We start from the raw sequence: 16896 nt of genomic DNA, 5'->3' as shown, positions 1-16896 counted from the left end.
CAATTGGTACATGTAACTGTAAGTGGTTCCATGTCTCCCTGCTTTCTTTTCCTGGCCATGGTGAGCTGGAGGAGCTTGGGCTGCTTCTCGGAGGGCGCCATCCTTGTACCCACCTCGAAAGAGTAGTGCTCCCCAGGTGACCCCTTGCATGTCACTGGGATAAGAGGGAGACACTGGTGGCAGAAAAAAATGGCTCTCTTCCTATGGGAATTCTCAGACAGGCCTTATAAATTTATTCCTATTTCTCAGAACTATTAGGAAGAAATAGATGGGTTTATCTCATAATTTCCATCTCTTTTCAGAATCCACTAGTCCACCATCCTGTATTTTGTTATGGTTTATGTGTATCTGTTCATCATAAACTATTACTTGCCTCTGACTGTGCAAGGCTTGCAGTTCTTCAGACAGGACCCACTGGCTGCCATTTCACATTTTCCTTCCCCCAGGGCTGTAAAATGTCTTATAAGGATCTACGGTGCACTTTCTGGCTGCTTCAGTCCACCCTGCGCTTGCAATTTCTGTTCATGTACAGTTGACTTTACAGTCAGAATCAAACCTACATGCTGTAGGACATGCTGAGGAATGGTGATATCTTAACACAGGAAATACTGTTTTTCTAACTGCCACATCTTGAAGGGTGGGGGGCAGAAAAGGCAAAGCAGCGTGAATGACAGCAATACAGGCCTTCCTGTTCTTACTCACTCACCAGGGTCCCTATCCAAGGCTCGTGTTTGGAAAGCAGACCCAGCAGGAAGAACCATGGCCGGCGCCCTGCGCGGACAGCCTTGTCTGGGTGCAGCTCCGTTGGACACTAGCTCAAAATGCTGGCAGGGCTGGGGTGTTGGGGGTGGTGTTCAGACTGCTGGTTTGAAGGCCTGATGTGACTGTTAGGGCGAGCATCTGGAGGTTTATCTTTCCAGGAGTCCGTGTCCCCTGCCATGGTCAAGGTTGACGTGACCTGACTCTGGTGATCAGACATTCCACGCAAGTGTCAGAAGTTCTTCCTAACTTCTTCTGCCAAAGGAAAAAGATAAATGCACAAAAGAACTGATTTGGTTCTTTTCTGAGATAGTTAAAAAGAATAATAACAACAAAACTGTTGTGATTTTATTCTGTGTCTTATTCTGCAGTAGGAGAAAAGGAAACCATTGTATGTGTGGTTGGTGGATACAAAGTCTGGCTCATGGATCATCCAGGGTCCGGCATCTTGTCCTCAGAGAAGCCAGGTCATGACGCTGCGGCCCATTGGTTTCATCTGGGTTGACGTGGAATGAACCAGGCTGCCTGTATCTGTGAGTGATTTAATTAATTTAAAATCTTCCTCTCTTCCCAACCACACACCTTCTCATTTCTCAAGTCACCACTTTTATGAAGACTTCTTAGACTATGCAATGGGTATAGTCTAACTTGGAGGACAGAGGAAATTTAGATGAGAAAGAGCCTAGAAGGTAGTCTTGCAGCTCAACTGTAATTATCTTGGTGGCAGAAATCAGATCTCATGGTTTATATATTCCTGCCATACAGCTCAGCACAGTTCTGGACAGATAGTAGCTCTCAGTATGTACATGGAGAGATTGAAAATTCAAACATGTCGTGTGCCACTTCTATGAGGCATTTAGGGTAGTCAGGTTCATGGTGATAAAAAGTAGAAGGGTGGGTGCTGGGGGCAGCTGAAGGGGAGTTAGTGTTAATGGATACAGAATTTTAGTTTGGGAAGATGAAAAAGTTCTAGAGATGGATGGTGGTAGTGGTCCCACAGCTATGGGAATATACTGAATGCCAGGGAACTGTCCACTTATTTACTGCATTTTGCCTGTTCTTTTCCATTATGATTTATTACAGAACATTGGATATAGTTCCCTGTGCCAAATCTCTTACTAGTGAAGTCTCACTTATAAAATAATGGGACTTAAATTTATGCCTTTGATACAGATTTTTACTTTTTTTTGAAACCTGTCATCTTTCCAAGAAATGATTCATCTTTATGTGTCACGTGACTGTTTTCTTATTGTTAGAACATGTTGACCAGGTCCCTGACCCATGGTCTCCAACTGGTTCTATTGCAGACCAGTGTGTGCTGGTTTACAAATGTGACTTTATCCTGTGGGCGCTGCCTCCAGGGTCTTCTTCTTATGTCAGGGGCTGCATGTCTGCAGGTGCCCGTTTTCTTGTGTGTGTTGTTGGAGGCAGCGTGGATCAGTGGGAGGGTCATGCCCTCTGAAATCAGCCTGCCTGCCTGTCTGTCAAGTGGCTCACCCTCTTTCATTTTCTTCTGTGTAAAGTGGAGACAGTCTATTTTAAAGGTTTACAACTTCTGTGAAGAGCCAGATAGTAAGTATTTTGGATTTTACAGGTCAAGAGTCAAAAGTCTAGGAAAACACAAGGAAACAAACTCCTCTGATTTCTTAGGAAGAGATTCAAGATGTAACCCTACAATATTTTGTAATATGAGTCTCTAGATGAAAGGAATGGATACCTGTTTTGCTTAACTGAGGTTCAGAGTTAGTGTTCCTTGTTATTAAAGTTGCTTGCAAATGTGCATCTCTTCACCCTGCTTCAGGGCATGAGAACAAATGAGGTTCGCCATCGGCAAGGCTGATGGGCTCAGTAGATGCGTGTGGTGAGAGATGCAGGCATTTTCCTCGGCGTATTTGCAGTGAACAATACAGTGAAGACACAGGCTGTGAACACTCCGTCTTTACAAGTTTGTGACCTTGTCACCGAGGCCCCCTCATGCACCCGGGTGTTCTCATTTCCATCCGTCGTAATGCGCGTCAGCAGATCGCACATCCAGTTCCCCCAAGTTCATGTCTTCTCAGCTCTGCAAGGATTCTCACGTGAGTTGTTAGTTCTTCCTCTCAGTCTGCGTGGAGGCTCGATCTTCAGTCCCGTCCCAGCTCAGTGTGAGGGTGTTGACTCCTCACAGAAGCAGCAGCAGAGTGGTTACAGGGACATCTGAGATCATCGAGAGCCAAAGAAGATCGCATCCGGTCATTTGCCTCCTTCTTAGTTGACTTGATGTTGCTCCCAGTGTCCTTAGCTTTTAGAACAACTGTTCTCACCAAAAGGCCAGTGGTGTTAAATGTATCTTCTCTGGATACACTTTTTCAGCAGCATCTTGTTGTGGCTTCTTTTTGGTCTTTGGATGTGGGGTATCTGTTTTGGTAGATTCCAGAATTTTTTTTTTTTTTTTTGATCTACGGTTGTTCAGTATTGAGTTGTGATTTTAACGTTTTTGTGAGAAGGGGTGAGCTCATATCCTTCTACTCCACTATTTCACTGGTCCTTCTGGAGCTTTTTTCAAACCATCCACTTTAAAAGGTTTAAAATAGTAAATTTTATGTGTACTTTACTCCAATAGAAAATAATGTTTTTTAAAACGCACATACCATAGAAATCTGAGGCTCTTCCCTATTTCTCCATTTAGCCTCACTACCCGGTGCAAGTGTGTGGAATCAATATATGGTGTGAATGAAATTTCCAGCTCAGGACTTTATTGACAGTCCAGTGGTTAAGACCTTGCCTTCCAATGCAGGGGGTTTGGGTTTGATCACTGGTTGGGGGTCTAAGATCCCACATGCCTTGAGGCCAAAAAACCATAACATAAAGCAGAAGCAATATTGTAACAAGTTCCATAAAGACTTTTAAAATGATCCACATTAAAAAAAAAAAACTTTATTTTTTTTCAAAGAAATTTCCAATTAATAGGCTTGCTGGGCAGGCTTCAAATACTGGGCTCATTTCACACTTGCTAGCTCTATTTTTTTAAAACATGGGAACATTTGCATCAGGCGTTTGGCTTAGATTTGTCTTTGTACTTCATGCCTGCGTGAGAATGGTTAGGAAGGGGTCCAGATGTCAGCCAGAGTTACCAGTATTAGTGCTGCCTTCAGAGTGGTAGAAAAAAGCAAGTGATGGTGTAAATGTGAGTATATTACTTAAGACCTAAAGCAATTGAACCTTTCAATTTAGTTTGGTTGTGTTGCTCATCTGTAAAATACGGACAATAATAGTACTTTCCTCCACTGAGCTGTTATGAGGGTTAAATGAGATGAATTACATGAGCTACCCAGGACCTGTCTGTAAATGGCAGCTGGGTGTCATTTCCTTTTGTGGCTTTGGCATGGCTCTGAGCAGAATGCAGGTAGACTTCTGGTCCCTGTAGACCAACAGTGCCCTCATCTAGGACATGTAATCCCTCTGTAACAAACACCTGGAAAATACCAGCTTGCTGGCTGGAGGAGCAACCTTGTCAGAGAGAGCCCGGCAGCTGTTTTTTGCCAGCTGGCTTCCCTGCTCAGCCAGACACAGCGCCAGCAGCTGCTGGGCTCATAAGCCCTGTTGTGCTTCCTTTCGTTTAAATCGGAAAGATCTTGGGAACGGACTGGACAGGACCCAATCTTGGTGGCCTTCCCACCAACTCAGTCAGGTAAGACCAGGTTTGGCGGCTCTCTCTCACTTTGGAGGTTAGAGTGGGGGAGGGCAATTTCCAGGGAAGAGGATTGCTTTTTCCTGGAAAAAAGCAGTGTTGGGAAAAAAAAGGAAAAAAAAAGAACCTGCCAAGGATCCTCTATGACCCGCCTCCCAGAATATTGGAAATAAAAGCAAAAATAAACAAATGGGACCTAATTAAACTTAAAAGCTTTTGCACAACAAAGGAAACTATAAGCAAGGTGAAAAGACAGCCCTCAGAATGGGAGAAAAGAATAGCAAACGAAGCAACAGACAAAGGATTAATCTCAAAAATATACAAGCAACTCCTGCAGCTCAATTCCAGAGAAATGACCCAATCAAAAAATGGGCCAAAGAACTAAACAGACATTTCTCCAAAGAAGACATACAGATGGCTAACAAACACATGAAAAGATGCTCCACATCAGTCATTATCAGAGAAATGCAAATCAAAACCACAATGGGGTACAATTACACGCCAGTCAGGATGGCTGCTATCCAAAAGTCTACAAGCAATAAATGCTGGAGAGGGTGTGGAGAAAAGGGAACCCTCTTACACTGTTGGTGGGAATGCAAACTAGTACAGCCACTATGGAGAACAGTGTGGAGATTTCTTAAAAAACTGGAAATAGAACTGCCATACGACCCAGCAATCCCACTTCTGGGCATACACACTGAGGAAACTAGATCTGAAAGAGACACGTGCACCCCAGTGTTCATCGCAGCACTGTTTATAATAGCCAGGACATGGAAGCAACCTAGATGCCCATCAGCAGATGAATGGATAAGGAAGCTGTGGTACATATACACCATGGAATATTACTCAGCCATTAAAAAGAATGCATTTGAATCAGTTCTAATGAGATGGATGAAACTGGAGCCCATCATACAGAGTGAAGTAAGCCAGAAAGATAAAGAACATTACAGCATACTAACACATATATATGGAATTTAGAAAGATGGTAATGATAACCCTATATGCAAAACAGAAAAAGAGACACAGATGTACAGAACAAACTTTTGGACTCTGTGGGAGAAGGCGAGGGTGGGATGTTCTGAGAGAACAGCATCGAAACATGTATATTATCAAGTGTGAAACAGATCACCAGCCCAGGTTGGATGCATGAGACAAGTCCTCAGGGCTGGTGCACTGGGAAGACCCAGAGGGATCGGGTGGAGAGGGAGGTGGGAGGGGGGATCGGGATGGGGAATACGTGTAACTCCATGGCTGATTCATGTCAATGTATGGCAAAAACCACTACAATATTGTAAAGTAATTAGCCTCCAACTAATAAAAATAAATGGGAAAAAAAAAAAAAGCCTGCCAATGTGCACAAGTGCTCTGGGTAAGTCAAAGGAAGTCAGCCACGGGCCCCACCCTCAGGATGTGACTGATGACCTCTGGGTCATAGCAGCCTGCTTTCAAAGAACAGTTTCCTCTGGTTTCTTCTTTTCCCAGGGAGTGGAGCACATTGATCTGAAGGCCTTTCAAGGTTTGGCATCTAAAATTTTGACCTTGGTTTAATGTGAGGGGGGAACTTAGAAGTTGCAAAGATGAAGCTGAAAAAAAGTGAAAACGTGTAATGAAAAATACTTGAAATAAACTCAAGGCCCCATTAACATTCAATCAGCACTTCCAAACAGAAGTTATTTTTATATTCCTATTTACTAGCATGATATACTACGGTTATTTTTCCGCATGACTCAAGAGGATGGGATAGTTTCCCCCTTTCTTCAAATAGTTCTTAGTTTGAATGTGACACAGAGTCCCTATTTTCCCCATAAATTGTATATTTATAGCACTTGGGAATAGCCAGAGTGCTGTGGGTCTCCTAAAAGTACTTCTGTATTTGAATTACGGAATAAATGACTTAATAGGATTCTGAACTGTGGGCACTCTTGATGGAGCAGGCGCAGAGAGAACAGGACTCCGTGTTCCAGGCCGGGGTCCGGTCTGTTCTGAACACCGCCCTTGAGGCTGCCCTCGGCCATGTGCGCCTCGGGCAGGGCGCTGGGGGCAGGCGGGTCTGCTGCTTCACCAGGGAGGCTGTGGGCGTGAGCACAGGCTCCGCATCGTGGGCTTGGCTGCAGCTCTGCCCTGCGCTAGCTCTGAAAGCTTGGGGCAATGTCTTCTCCTTTCTGCTGCTTTTGGTGTTTTTTCTCTAAACTGGCCTAACAGGGGTGACACCTGGGGTTATGGTAAGAATTTGAGTAACACAGGGAGAGCTCTTACCGTGGTGTTTGGCACAGAGGGAGCCCTAAGAAATGGTTCCTGTTCCCGAGGGAGGTTCAGAGCAGGGCGCAGGGTAGCTTCTGTCCCTTGCATCCTTCTTCCCGGTCCAGTGGACTCCTTTGGAAGCCCCGTGGCCCTTCCTGAGACCAGCTGAGATCTCTCCTTGGGTGGAGGTGCCCTCAGAAAGCCAAGTAGGATCCAAGGTGGATGATGCGACACAAAGGCAGCCCTTCTAAGCCCACCTCTGGTCCAGGCCTCCACTCCGCCATTGTGTGCATGCGGGCTGGTCCTCTGCGCTACGTGAGACATCACATGATGGCCTGGAGCCAAATACACATTTAGCCTGGAGGTCCTCCGTGTAGCAGATGACCCTTTAACAGCCCTGCAGTCTAGGTGACAGTGGGCAGCTAGTTGAGCATTTCGGAACTTGGTTTTTGTTAGCATACATATTACTTTATTTTATTTTTGGTTGCTCTGGGTCTTTCGTTGCTGTGCCTGGGCTTTCTCTAGTCCTGGAGAGCAGGGGCTGCTCTCCTTGTGGAGCACAGGCTCTGGGTGTGTGGCCTCAGTAGCTGTGGCGCATGGGCTTAGTTGCTCTGTGGCCTGTGGACCAGGGATTGAAACCCATGTCGTCTGCATTGGCAGGTGGGTTCTTGTCCATTGTGCTACCAGGGAAGTCTAGGAACTTGTTTTTTTATTGTTGTTTTTTAAAACGAGTTTTAGGGTATAATTTATATACAACAAAATGCTTCCATTTTAAATGTAAAGTTTGGTGAGTTTTGAAAAAATGTATACCACCATGTAAGTACCACTTGAATCCAGATATAGAATGTTTCTATCAACCCCCCGATGTTCCCTTGTTCCATTAGTCTCCCCTTTTCCCCACCTCTCAGGCAACTGCTGATCTGCTTTCTGTCACTGCAGAACAGTTTGTATTTTCTAGGATTTCACATAAATGTGTCAGGCTTCTTTCATTCATCGCAGTGCTTTTGAGAGTCATCCATGTTGTGCAGTATATCCATGGAGTCTTCCTACTTACTGCTGAGATTTACTCCATTATATAGATATGCCACAGTTTGTTTATCCATTCCCCATTTGGGTTGTTTCTGGTTAAGTGTGTTGTGTATCTAAACATTTGTGTTCAAATCTTGGTGTGGATATATGTTTTAATTTCTTTTGGATAAACGCTGGGAGTGGAGTTACTGGGCAATATGGTAAATACAGTATATGTTTAAATGTATAAGAAACTTCCAGAATGTTTTCCAATGTAGCAGCAGTGTTTTACACTCCTACCAGCAATGCCACTGACCCTTGATATTGTCTGCATCTTTTATTTTGGTCATTCTAGTGGCTGTGAAGTGGTGTCTTATTTTGCTTTCAATCTGCATTTTCCTAATGGTTAATGATGTTGAGGTCTTTCCATGTGCTTATTGATCATTCATATATCTTCTTTGTGGTGTCTTTGCAAATATCTTGCCTATATTTAATTCATTTCTGTATTCAGAGTTGGATTATATTTGTTTTTTTTATATTCTGTGTATAAGTCCTTTGTGTGTGAGAGAGAGATATATATATAGAGAGGGAGATATATATATATATATATAGAGAGAGGGAGAGAAAGTATTTCCTTCTGTTCTGTGGCTTTATTTCTATTTTCCAAGTAGTGATTTTTGATGAGCAAAAGTATTAATTTTGAAAAAGCCTTATGTTCCAGTTATGTTCCAATTATGTCCCTAATGGTTTGTGGCTTTTAACCCTAAGAAATATTGGCCTATACCAAAGTTACAAAGATTGTCTTTTAGGTTTTCTTCCCTGATAGCTCAGTTGGTAAAGAATCTGCCTGCAATGCAGGAGACCCCAGTTCGATTGCTGGGTTGGGAAGGTTCCCTGGAGAAGGGATAGGCTACCCACTCCAGTATTCTTGGGCTTCCCTTGTGGCTTAGCTGGTAAAGAATCTGCCTGCAATGCGGGAGACTCTGGGTTTGATCCCTGGGTTGGGAAGATCCCCTGAGAAGGGAAATGCTACCCACTCCAGTATTATGGCCTGGAGAATTCCATGAACTGTATAGTCCATGCGGTTGCAAAGAGCAACTTTCACTTTCAAATTTTTCTAGGAGTTTATTGTTTTCAATTTCATATGTTGTCTGTTACCCATTATGAGTTAGTTGTTGAGTATGCTGTGAGTTGAGGCTTAATAATTGTAATTTTTGCAGCGGTCCTTTCCCTTTGGAAATGCCTTGGCACCTTTGCTGAAAATCACATACATTTGTGGGTCTGTTTCTGTCTCTCTTCTATTGATCTGTATGTTTCCCTGTCATCCTGTCTTGATTACTATATTTTATAGAAGTCTTCAAACTGCTTTGGTTGTTCTAGGTCATTTTCATTTCCTTAAAAAGTTTAGAATCAGCTCATCAAGTTCTAAAAGAAAATCTACTGGAATTTTGATTGTGATTGTGTTCAACCCATGAATCAGAATTGCCAGAACATGATAATAATTAAAGGCAGACTATTAATAAATTTTAGCACATCTACACACAACCTGCAGGTAAAATCGTGGCTTCCTGGTGACAGACTGAATACTTCTCCCTAAGAGAGAGAACAGACAAGGATGCTTTCTTGCCGGGAGCCAACACATGAGACCCTACCCATGACAAGGCCATGAGGGAGAAAACCTGACAGGCAAGGCGGATCAGGTTTTCAGGGGTTTCGAAAAGGTCAGCTCACGAGATCCCACCCATGACAAGGTCACGAGGAGAAAGCCTGACAGGCAAGGCAGATCAGGTTTTCAGGGATTTCGAAAAGCTGCCCCCGGCACTCACCTTAAAGATGATATCTGTCTTTCTGATGCCTGCCTCAGTGGACTACTCCCTAATTTCTGTGACACAGGCAGAAGGCCTTCCCCGATCTCTTCCCAAATAAGAATCAATTTAGAACTTTAATCAATAATTTTCCCAGGTGGTGGTATTTTATGAGATTATCCAGGGTGAAAGGAGTGTTTTAATTTAAACTCCTTTGCTGGTAGTTTGTTAGCCAAATGCATTTATGCCCTTGGTACTAATATGCATGATTGCTTATAATATCCTAATCATAAAATAGCATAAAGAACCTGGTTATATAAAAGCCCTAATAGATATAGAGCCTTTTTAAGGGGTAAAGGAGTCCTATTAGAAAACATAAGAAAAATTATTCTATAGGTGGTTATTGGGTTATGATTTGCTTGCTGTGTTTTTGCTTGCTGTGTTTTTACCTTTAATGTGCTAAGGTTGTGTTATAGAAACCATTGTTCTGAACAACATGTAATCTTTCACAACACTCAGGCAACAAACAGCTTTAATGATTTCTACTACCACTGTGTACTATGGATTGGTAAGATCCACTTTATTTTCCGAATTGAGGCTGCCTACTATTCCTGCCAATTCTTTGATAACTTCTTCTCTATTCATATGGCTGTTATTCCAAGATTTGTATACAATCTGAAATGTTCCTTTGTTTGGAGCTTTAAACCATGGTTCCAAAAATGTTTCTGCATATTTTTTCATATCTTCTAAGAAAGCCTTGCATGTGCCTGAGATGGGCAACATTCGTAGAATAACCCGAGTCGTCTTCTTCTTGGTATATATCTTGGAGAATATGATGCACCAATTTCTCAGGTTCTATCCCAAGTGTCCTGATGAAGACTACATTATTCGCTCCACTCTCCACTGACTGGAATCTTCTTAGCCTCATCTCTGTGGATGCCTTAATGTCACCAACTTCTTTCTTCAAGGCAGCTTCCACATCATCATCTTCTCCCTCACTTCCAGAGGGTTGTTGATCCTTATCTGCAAACTTTTCTGGTCCATACATGTCGTCGCCGTATTCGCTGAGCAGGCTATAGGCCTCCTCCACGCACTTGCGCTCGTTCATGTTACAGGTGATAAGAATGCCCTGTAGCCCGGGCTCCAGCTGGCGGAGCCCACCGCCACCCCAGAGCCGAGCCCGCTTGGCCTGCACATACTGAGCCTTGCCTTTACGCTTCCCGCCACCAGGCTGAGGAGACTGCTGTATGCGGGCCGCCATGTTAGATTAGAGTTGAGGCCAGCAAGAAACGTGTTTCTCCACAGCCCTGGCCGCTGCTGGCGCCAGAAACCATTGTTAATATAGTTAAAGATCTAGAGAAATAAGAACTTAGCCCTAGTGTGGTAACAATGAGATGGTTGTTAATTGTCAGCCAGGAGTGCTAGGCAGAAGCTGCCTCACCAAGGTCGCGGCGTCAGTGTGGGGTAAACTTCTTAGATAAACACAACTGACAACTTTTGCAGAAAGATTAATTTTTGTATTAACAAGAATATAATTCTACTCTGTACTATTTCCCTATGAGACTGTTACCTTTCAGTTAAGGTCACCATAAAAACGGAAAATAGGTTTACATTCACCTGACCTGCATAAAATGTTAATAGCCCCAAGGCCAGAAGATCATGTGCTAAGAATTACTATAGAATTAGAAAGCAAAAAAAATCCTGCTTTTCCTAAAAAACAAAATGATGTAATGCTAATCCTGTGTAATCATGAGTAAGCATCTTGTACCTTGAAAACGTTCTGTGAAAGGGTATAAAACCGGTTGTCAAAAAGTAAAACACAGACTTGGCCCTATCAAGGCTAGTCTCACGTGTCTTCTCTCTCTCTTGCCGACGCCGTTCATCCTGAGGGTACCCCCTGGATCCTGCCGAGGCTGGACCCCGGCACTTTCTCTCATCACTTCAATTCTCTCCATGGGAGAGAATTGCCATCTTAACAATATTGAACCTTCAGATCCATGAGCGTGATATGTGTGCCTGTTAACTTAGGTCTTCATATTTTTTCTGGTGTTTTAAAAATTTCAGTGTATAGGTTTTGCACATACTTTGTCAAATTGACTACAAAGTATATCATGGTTTTTGATGGTATCATGTAAGTGTATATTTTATTTCATTTCCCAAGTGCGCATTACTGGTATACAGAAATATAATCGAGTTTATATATTGACCTTATATCCTATGACCTTTATAAGTTCAGCTCACTAATTTTAGTAGCTCTGTGTGTGTGTGTGTGTGTGTATGTATGTAGATTCCTTAGGATTTTCTAACATGGTAATGTTATTTGTGAACAAAGATTTATTTTTTTCCCATCCATTGTCTGTGCTTTTTCTTTCTCTTTTGAGCCTTTTTGGGGGCAGTTATTAGAACTTGCAGTGCTGAACAGAAATGATGAGAGAAAGCATCCTCGTCTGTTCACTCTCTTGAGAAGTATTCAGTCTGTCACCAGGAAGCCACGATATTACCTATAGGTTGCGTGTAGATGTGCTAAAATTTATTAATAGTTTGCTTTTAATTATTACCATGTTCTGGCAATTCTGAACATGTCAGTGATAAAGTACTGTCCCCCAAGTGTTTAAGTTCCAAACAACTGCTGAGTTGCTGTTGAGTTTTATTAATATATATGAAAGCTTAGTATTCACACATTTGTATTGATTGTCTGTTAGTAGTTGTATTTTATGTGGAAGTGAGGAGAATCCCGAGTCATAAATTGCTCTGCTGTTCCCTCCACACACACTGTGTATGACTTGGCTGCATGCATTCTTTGGAGAATGCGTTTGTAACATGCTGAAGTCCTTCCAGCTCACCTCGGGTACAGTTTGTGCCTCTCACGCCTGGGATGAACACGTTCCTGCATTTACTCAGTAAAGTCCAAATAAACAGTTATAGCACGATAAATGCAAAGATGAAGAAACAGAACTTCACTGACCTCAGTTCTACGGTCTGTATGACTATTGGAGTTTTTAGTTATGTCTTAAAATTTAAGACATTTATGACAGTGGAACTTTCTTGGTGGTGCAGTGGTTAAGATGCCTTGCTTCCAATGCCAGGGCCACAGGTTCCACTCCTGGTCAGTGGACTTCTGCATGCCCTGCTGTGTGGCCAGAAAAAGAGAAAAATTTAAACAGTGAAACTATGAGGTGTAGTATTTTTGTTTGCTAAGGGCAAATTTTAATTCATACAGGAACTATTTTACTGAATTGAGTAATATCCTTAAAAATTGAAGTTTATGCATCTTAATTGCTCTTCTTATTGCTTAATTGTAATACTCATTTTTGTGATGGGCCAATATGTAGGTCTAAATTTTTTTCCTTTTAACACATTGTTGACTGGGGGATTCTTGCAGAAACTAATGCCTGTGGTGTTAATATGTCTCTGGTCAATAAGCATTAAATGTACATTAATGAGGTAGGAAAAATAGTCAGTTGTTATGTTTGCATGTTTGTACTGCATTATCTTATTTTTTATTGCTTACTTTTGTTTTATTGGCAAAATTCCATTCACAGAGTTCAATAAGAGAAAATTTTGCTGTCAGCAGTTCTTTGCTGGTCATCCCTGTTGTTCGTTCCAGTTTGTGATTATTCAAGACAGGAATTTCAATGCAGTCGGGAAGCACCAGCTGCGGTCCTGGTGAGCTGGGGCCTGGGCAGGGCCAGCCCCGGGTGGTGGTCAGCCCTCACCCACCCCGCCAAGCAGATGGAGTGTGCATTGGTTGGTTACTTGTGGTTTATTATATGTGTCTTCTGGGAAGCATTTTGAGTTTTGCTTTGAGGCAGGGGCACCAATAAAAGACAGATTAATGATTAAAAGACATGAGGTGATTTTGTGAAGTTCTAGTGGAAAACCCTGGCCTGAGAGTCAAGAGACTCTGCCCTCCCATCACCTCATCTGCTTTTCACCTCTCTGGGGTTGAATGAGGCAATCTCAGTGATTTCTTCTGGTTCTAAAATTCAGCTGCTCTCTTGTCTCATAATAAAGTATAAAGGGCTATATTACTGTTGTTGTTCGTATCAGTGGACAAAGAAGAGGCCCTGGAGACATTGACCAGTGAAGACAAGGCAATTATATCTTTTACACATTTTCTGTGTGTGTGTGTTAAGTTGCTTCAGTTGTGTCCGACTCTGCGACCCTGTGGACTGCAGCCCACCAGGCTCCTCTGTCCAGGAGATTCTCCAGGCAAGAATGCTGGAGTGGGCTGCCATTTCCTCCTCCAGGGGATCTTCCTGACCCAGGGATGGAACCCACATCTCATGTCTCCTGCACTGGCAGGCGGTTTCTTTACCACTAAAGGCAAACAAAAGAGTCTTGTCCTCAGCTACTTCAGTGATGCTCACTCCTGTCATGATGATGACCTTGCACCTCATTTGCAGGGCTCTGGGGCCTTTATTAAGTTAGATTGCAGTGGATAGACGGGTAGTGACTAACTCATGATATGTCTGCCTTTGAGGTTTCTCCCGGATACTTAGCTCAAACCCACCTCTGCCAGGGAATTTTCTGTGGACTCAGACAGCAGAGGCAGAGGCTGTTCTGCCCCTGGCAGAGGCAGATATAATACCAGAGGTCAGAGCCTCTCCAAAGATGTTCATGGATTACTAACAACCTTATCACTTGGAGTGCTTCCAGACTTACAGATCCAGAATCTAAGGTGAGGTTCCAGGGATATACTCATAAACTGTTTCCAGTAGATATAAAGCCTTCTGAGGTTTGAGCACCATTCATGTGGGAGGGTGACCACGAGACTGAAGATTTGAAAATGGTTCAAAGCTGATACAGTACAAATGAATTACTGAACATATTTTACTGGCTTTGTTGTTTCACAGTATCTTGTAATTATTAAATAACCAGTGTTTTGTCCTTCAAGCTTATCATCATCAAGCAAAATCAAGATATGTCATTTTAAGTAGTATCAAGTACTACGAGGAAATAAAATGAAATGACTGATCATGACAAATCATAAGGTGACATTCACCACATGGAATCCATGGCCTGAATAAAAGGTTAGGGAAACTATAGGTGGCTAATGAGAAAGTCAAGTTTAATTAATTGTCCTCTGATGAACAGATTTGCATTGGGATTTGGCTCCTGAGCTCAATAGCTAATTACAAGTTAGCTTGTGAATAGTAGGTAACCTGCCTCCACAGTTTCATGTTGGAGATATCACAATTGCTATTTGTTGAAGGACAGCCAGGCAGAAGGACTGGATACCAACCAAAACTTCTCTAGGGGTGTCCTGAGATAGTGATCTTAGAGAATGGATCCAGTTGTCACCCACAGACTAAGATAGAATCTGTAGTTTTGAAGGATGTGCTGTACCTTTGTACAAGGCAACGTACCTGGTTGCCTCTGAATCAGGGAGGCAACAGGGACTGTGAGATGGCCTGTAGTTGACCCCCTTCTACTAGCCATGATGCATCCAATTATTTCAGACAATGCCATCTTCCCCTGTTCTTCTAGTTCTATCTCCCATTCAGACAGGGTTCCTGAAGTTTACCATGTCAAGAGCATTTGACAGGATTCAACACCCAGTCATCACAGAAGTTCTCATCCATCTTGGAACAGAAGAGAACTCCATGAACCTAGTAAAGGGCAATAACAACAACAACAAAAAGCCAGCTTTGAGCTGACAACACACTGAATGGTACAAGACCAAATGCTTTTCCCTTGATATCAGAAAATTACTCTGGCTATAAAGAATGGATTGCAGAGAGCCGGGCTGAAGTCGGGGATTTAGTGGCATCTAGGAGGTGACTGCAGTAGTCTGGGCAAAGATAAAAGTTAGACTTGGGTGGCAGCAAGAGAAATGAGAGGTATTTGAAAGGTAAAGTAGACAAGGCTCACAGATTCATCCAGCAAGGGAATGTTATAAGGATAATTCAGCGGGGTAGATGGTGCTGGAATATTAGGAGGGTGGGAAATACCATTTTCTTCTGCAAAGACCCCTACCCTCTAGACCCCAGAGTCAACTAGAAGAGTCTGGTATCTGTGGAAGAGATGTGTATGCAGAAGAGAAGCATTTGAAAATACTAAAATATACAGCCCTCCCAGGTGGTGGAGTGGTAAAGTGTCTGCCTGCAATGCAGGATACACAAGAGACACAGGTTTGATCACTGGGTCGGGAAGGCTCCTGGAGGAGGAAATGGCAACCCACTCCAGTATTCTTTCCTGGGAAATCCCGTGGGTAGAAGAGCCTGGTGGGCTACAGTCTATGGGGCTGCAAAGAGTCAGGCACAGCTGAGTGAGAGTGTGCGTCTCTGACACATAGGCATTGAATGAGAAACACAAGTCTTGTGAAATAAATTGTTGGGAAGATGTTCCAGTACCAAAATACTGGAGAAAAAGTGACAATGATATATTTCAAGGTGCTTTATAACAAAGCTCTTTAACATGCGATCTCATTTAAGTATCACTAGAGCTTATAAGATTTTTTTTGATACCTGTTTTTGAATGAGCAATTGGAGTCTCAGATTTATGAAGTCATTTGTCCAACACTAATCAATAGTGGAAGAGTTTTTTTTTAACCTATGTCTTCAGACTCCAGCCTCCCTGATCTTTTTCAGTGCTGCAGTGAAGGTTAATTTCAGCTTTGAATAGAGTCATCAGAAAGAATTCACGTCTGTATAGGTTAAAGCCTCTCTTATTGGCTGTTTCCCTTTTCTCCCACCAACTTAGGTAAATCCTACTTACCCTTCAAGGCTCAGTTCAGATTGTTCAACTCCCATAAGTCTTTCATGCCCATTCCTACACACTGATTTATTTCATGTTAAAAATTTTAATTATACTTGATTTCATACCATATATCAAAAGTAGTATTTCAGCATGTAATCAATATAAAAGTTGAGTTGTTTTCCAGTCTTTTTTCCTGCACTGAAGTCTTTGAGGTCCCGTGTGCATTTTACCCTTCCAGCACATCTCCGCTTGGACACGTCCATGTCTCCGTCTAGCGGCTTCTCCGCCTCCGTCTCCTCCTCTCTCCCCTCCGCCACTTGCTCCGCCTCCATCCCCTCTTCTGCTGCTACTGAGAAAACAGTATCTTTTCCTGTTATCACTCCCTTGGCCAGCAACCCCACCACAGCCTGAGGCTCCAGCCCGTCTCTGCCACAGGCCCCTAAGCCTTCTCCTGAGCAGGGCCTTGCAGCTCTGCGCTCCGAGAGCCCCTTGCCAAGCTCCCGGGCAGAGGCTGCTGCCAGGCCCTCCGCGAGGGGGCATCTCTTCCTGCTCAGTTCGGTGGCTTTGTGACTGGGACCCTTAGGGGCTGGGACCTGGGCAGTGTGGTCACAGCTCAAAGGGTCCTGGGGGCACCCCCTGCCCTGGGCCTGGGGCGGGGAGAGCGTGTCGGCCCCTCGGTGCCACCACCTCTGCCCGCCGACCCCTGTGTCT

General features: G+C 43.3%; 2 protein-coding genes across 2 annotated transcripts in view; one reads left to right on the top strand and one right to left on the bottom strand.

Annotated features, from left to right (window-relative positions):
* The first annotated feature begins 1176 nt into the window (after positions 1-1176).
* PDE8B (phosphodiesterase 8B) overlaps positions 1177-16896 on the top strand; it is a 330100-nt gene continuing 314380 nt past the window's right edge. The window contains exon 1 of the mRNA XM_043919992.1: positions 1177-1292. The gene's annotated coding sequence lies outside the window, so the exon portion shown is untranslated. The remainder of the gene's footprint in view (positions 1293-16896) is intronic.
* Positions 9977-10761, bottom strand: LOC122704900 (THUMP domain-containing protein 1-like). Its single transcript, XM_043919995.1, has one exon. The coding sequence runs from the start codon at positions 10742-10744 to the stop codon at positions 10184-10186; it is 561 nt and encodes a 186-aa protein (XP_043775930.1). The 5' UTR covers positions 10745-10761; the 3' UTR covers positions 9977-10183.

The sequence above is a fragment of the Cervus elaphus genome, chromosome 12, assembly GCF_910594005.1.
Source record: "Cervus elaphus chromosome 12, mCerEla1.1, whole genome shotgun sequence".
NCBI classification, from domain to species: Eukaryota; Metazoa; Chordata; class Mammalia; order Artiodactyla; family Cervidae; genus Cervus; species Cervus elaphus.
The sequence above is the reverse complement of the archived record's forward strand: the minus strand, read 5'-3'. Positions and strand labels throughout refer to the sequence as shown.

Coding starts and splice junctions, on each gene's coding strand:
- LOC122704900 (XM_043919995.1), bottom strand. CDS start 10,744: ATGGCGGCCCGCATACAGCAGTCTCCTCAGCCTGGTGGCGGGAAGCGT.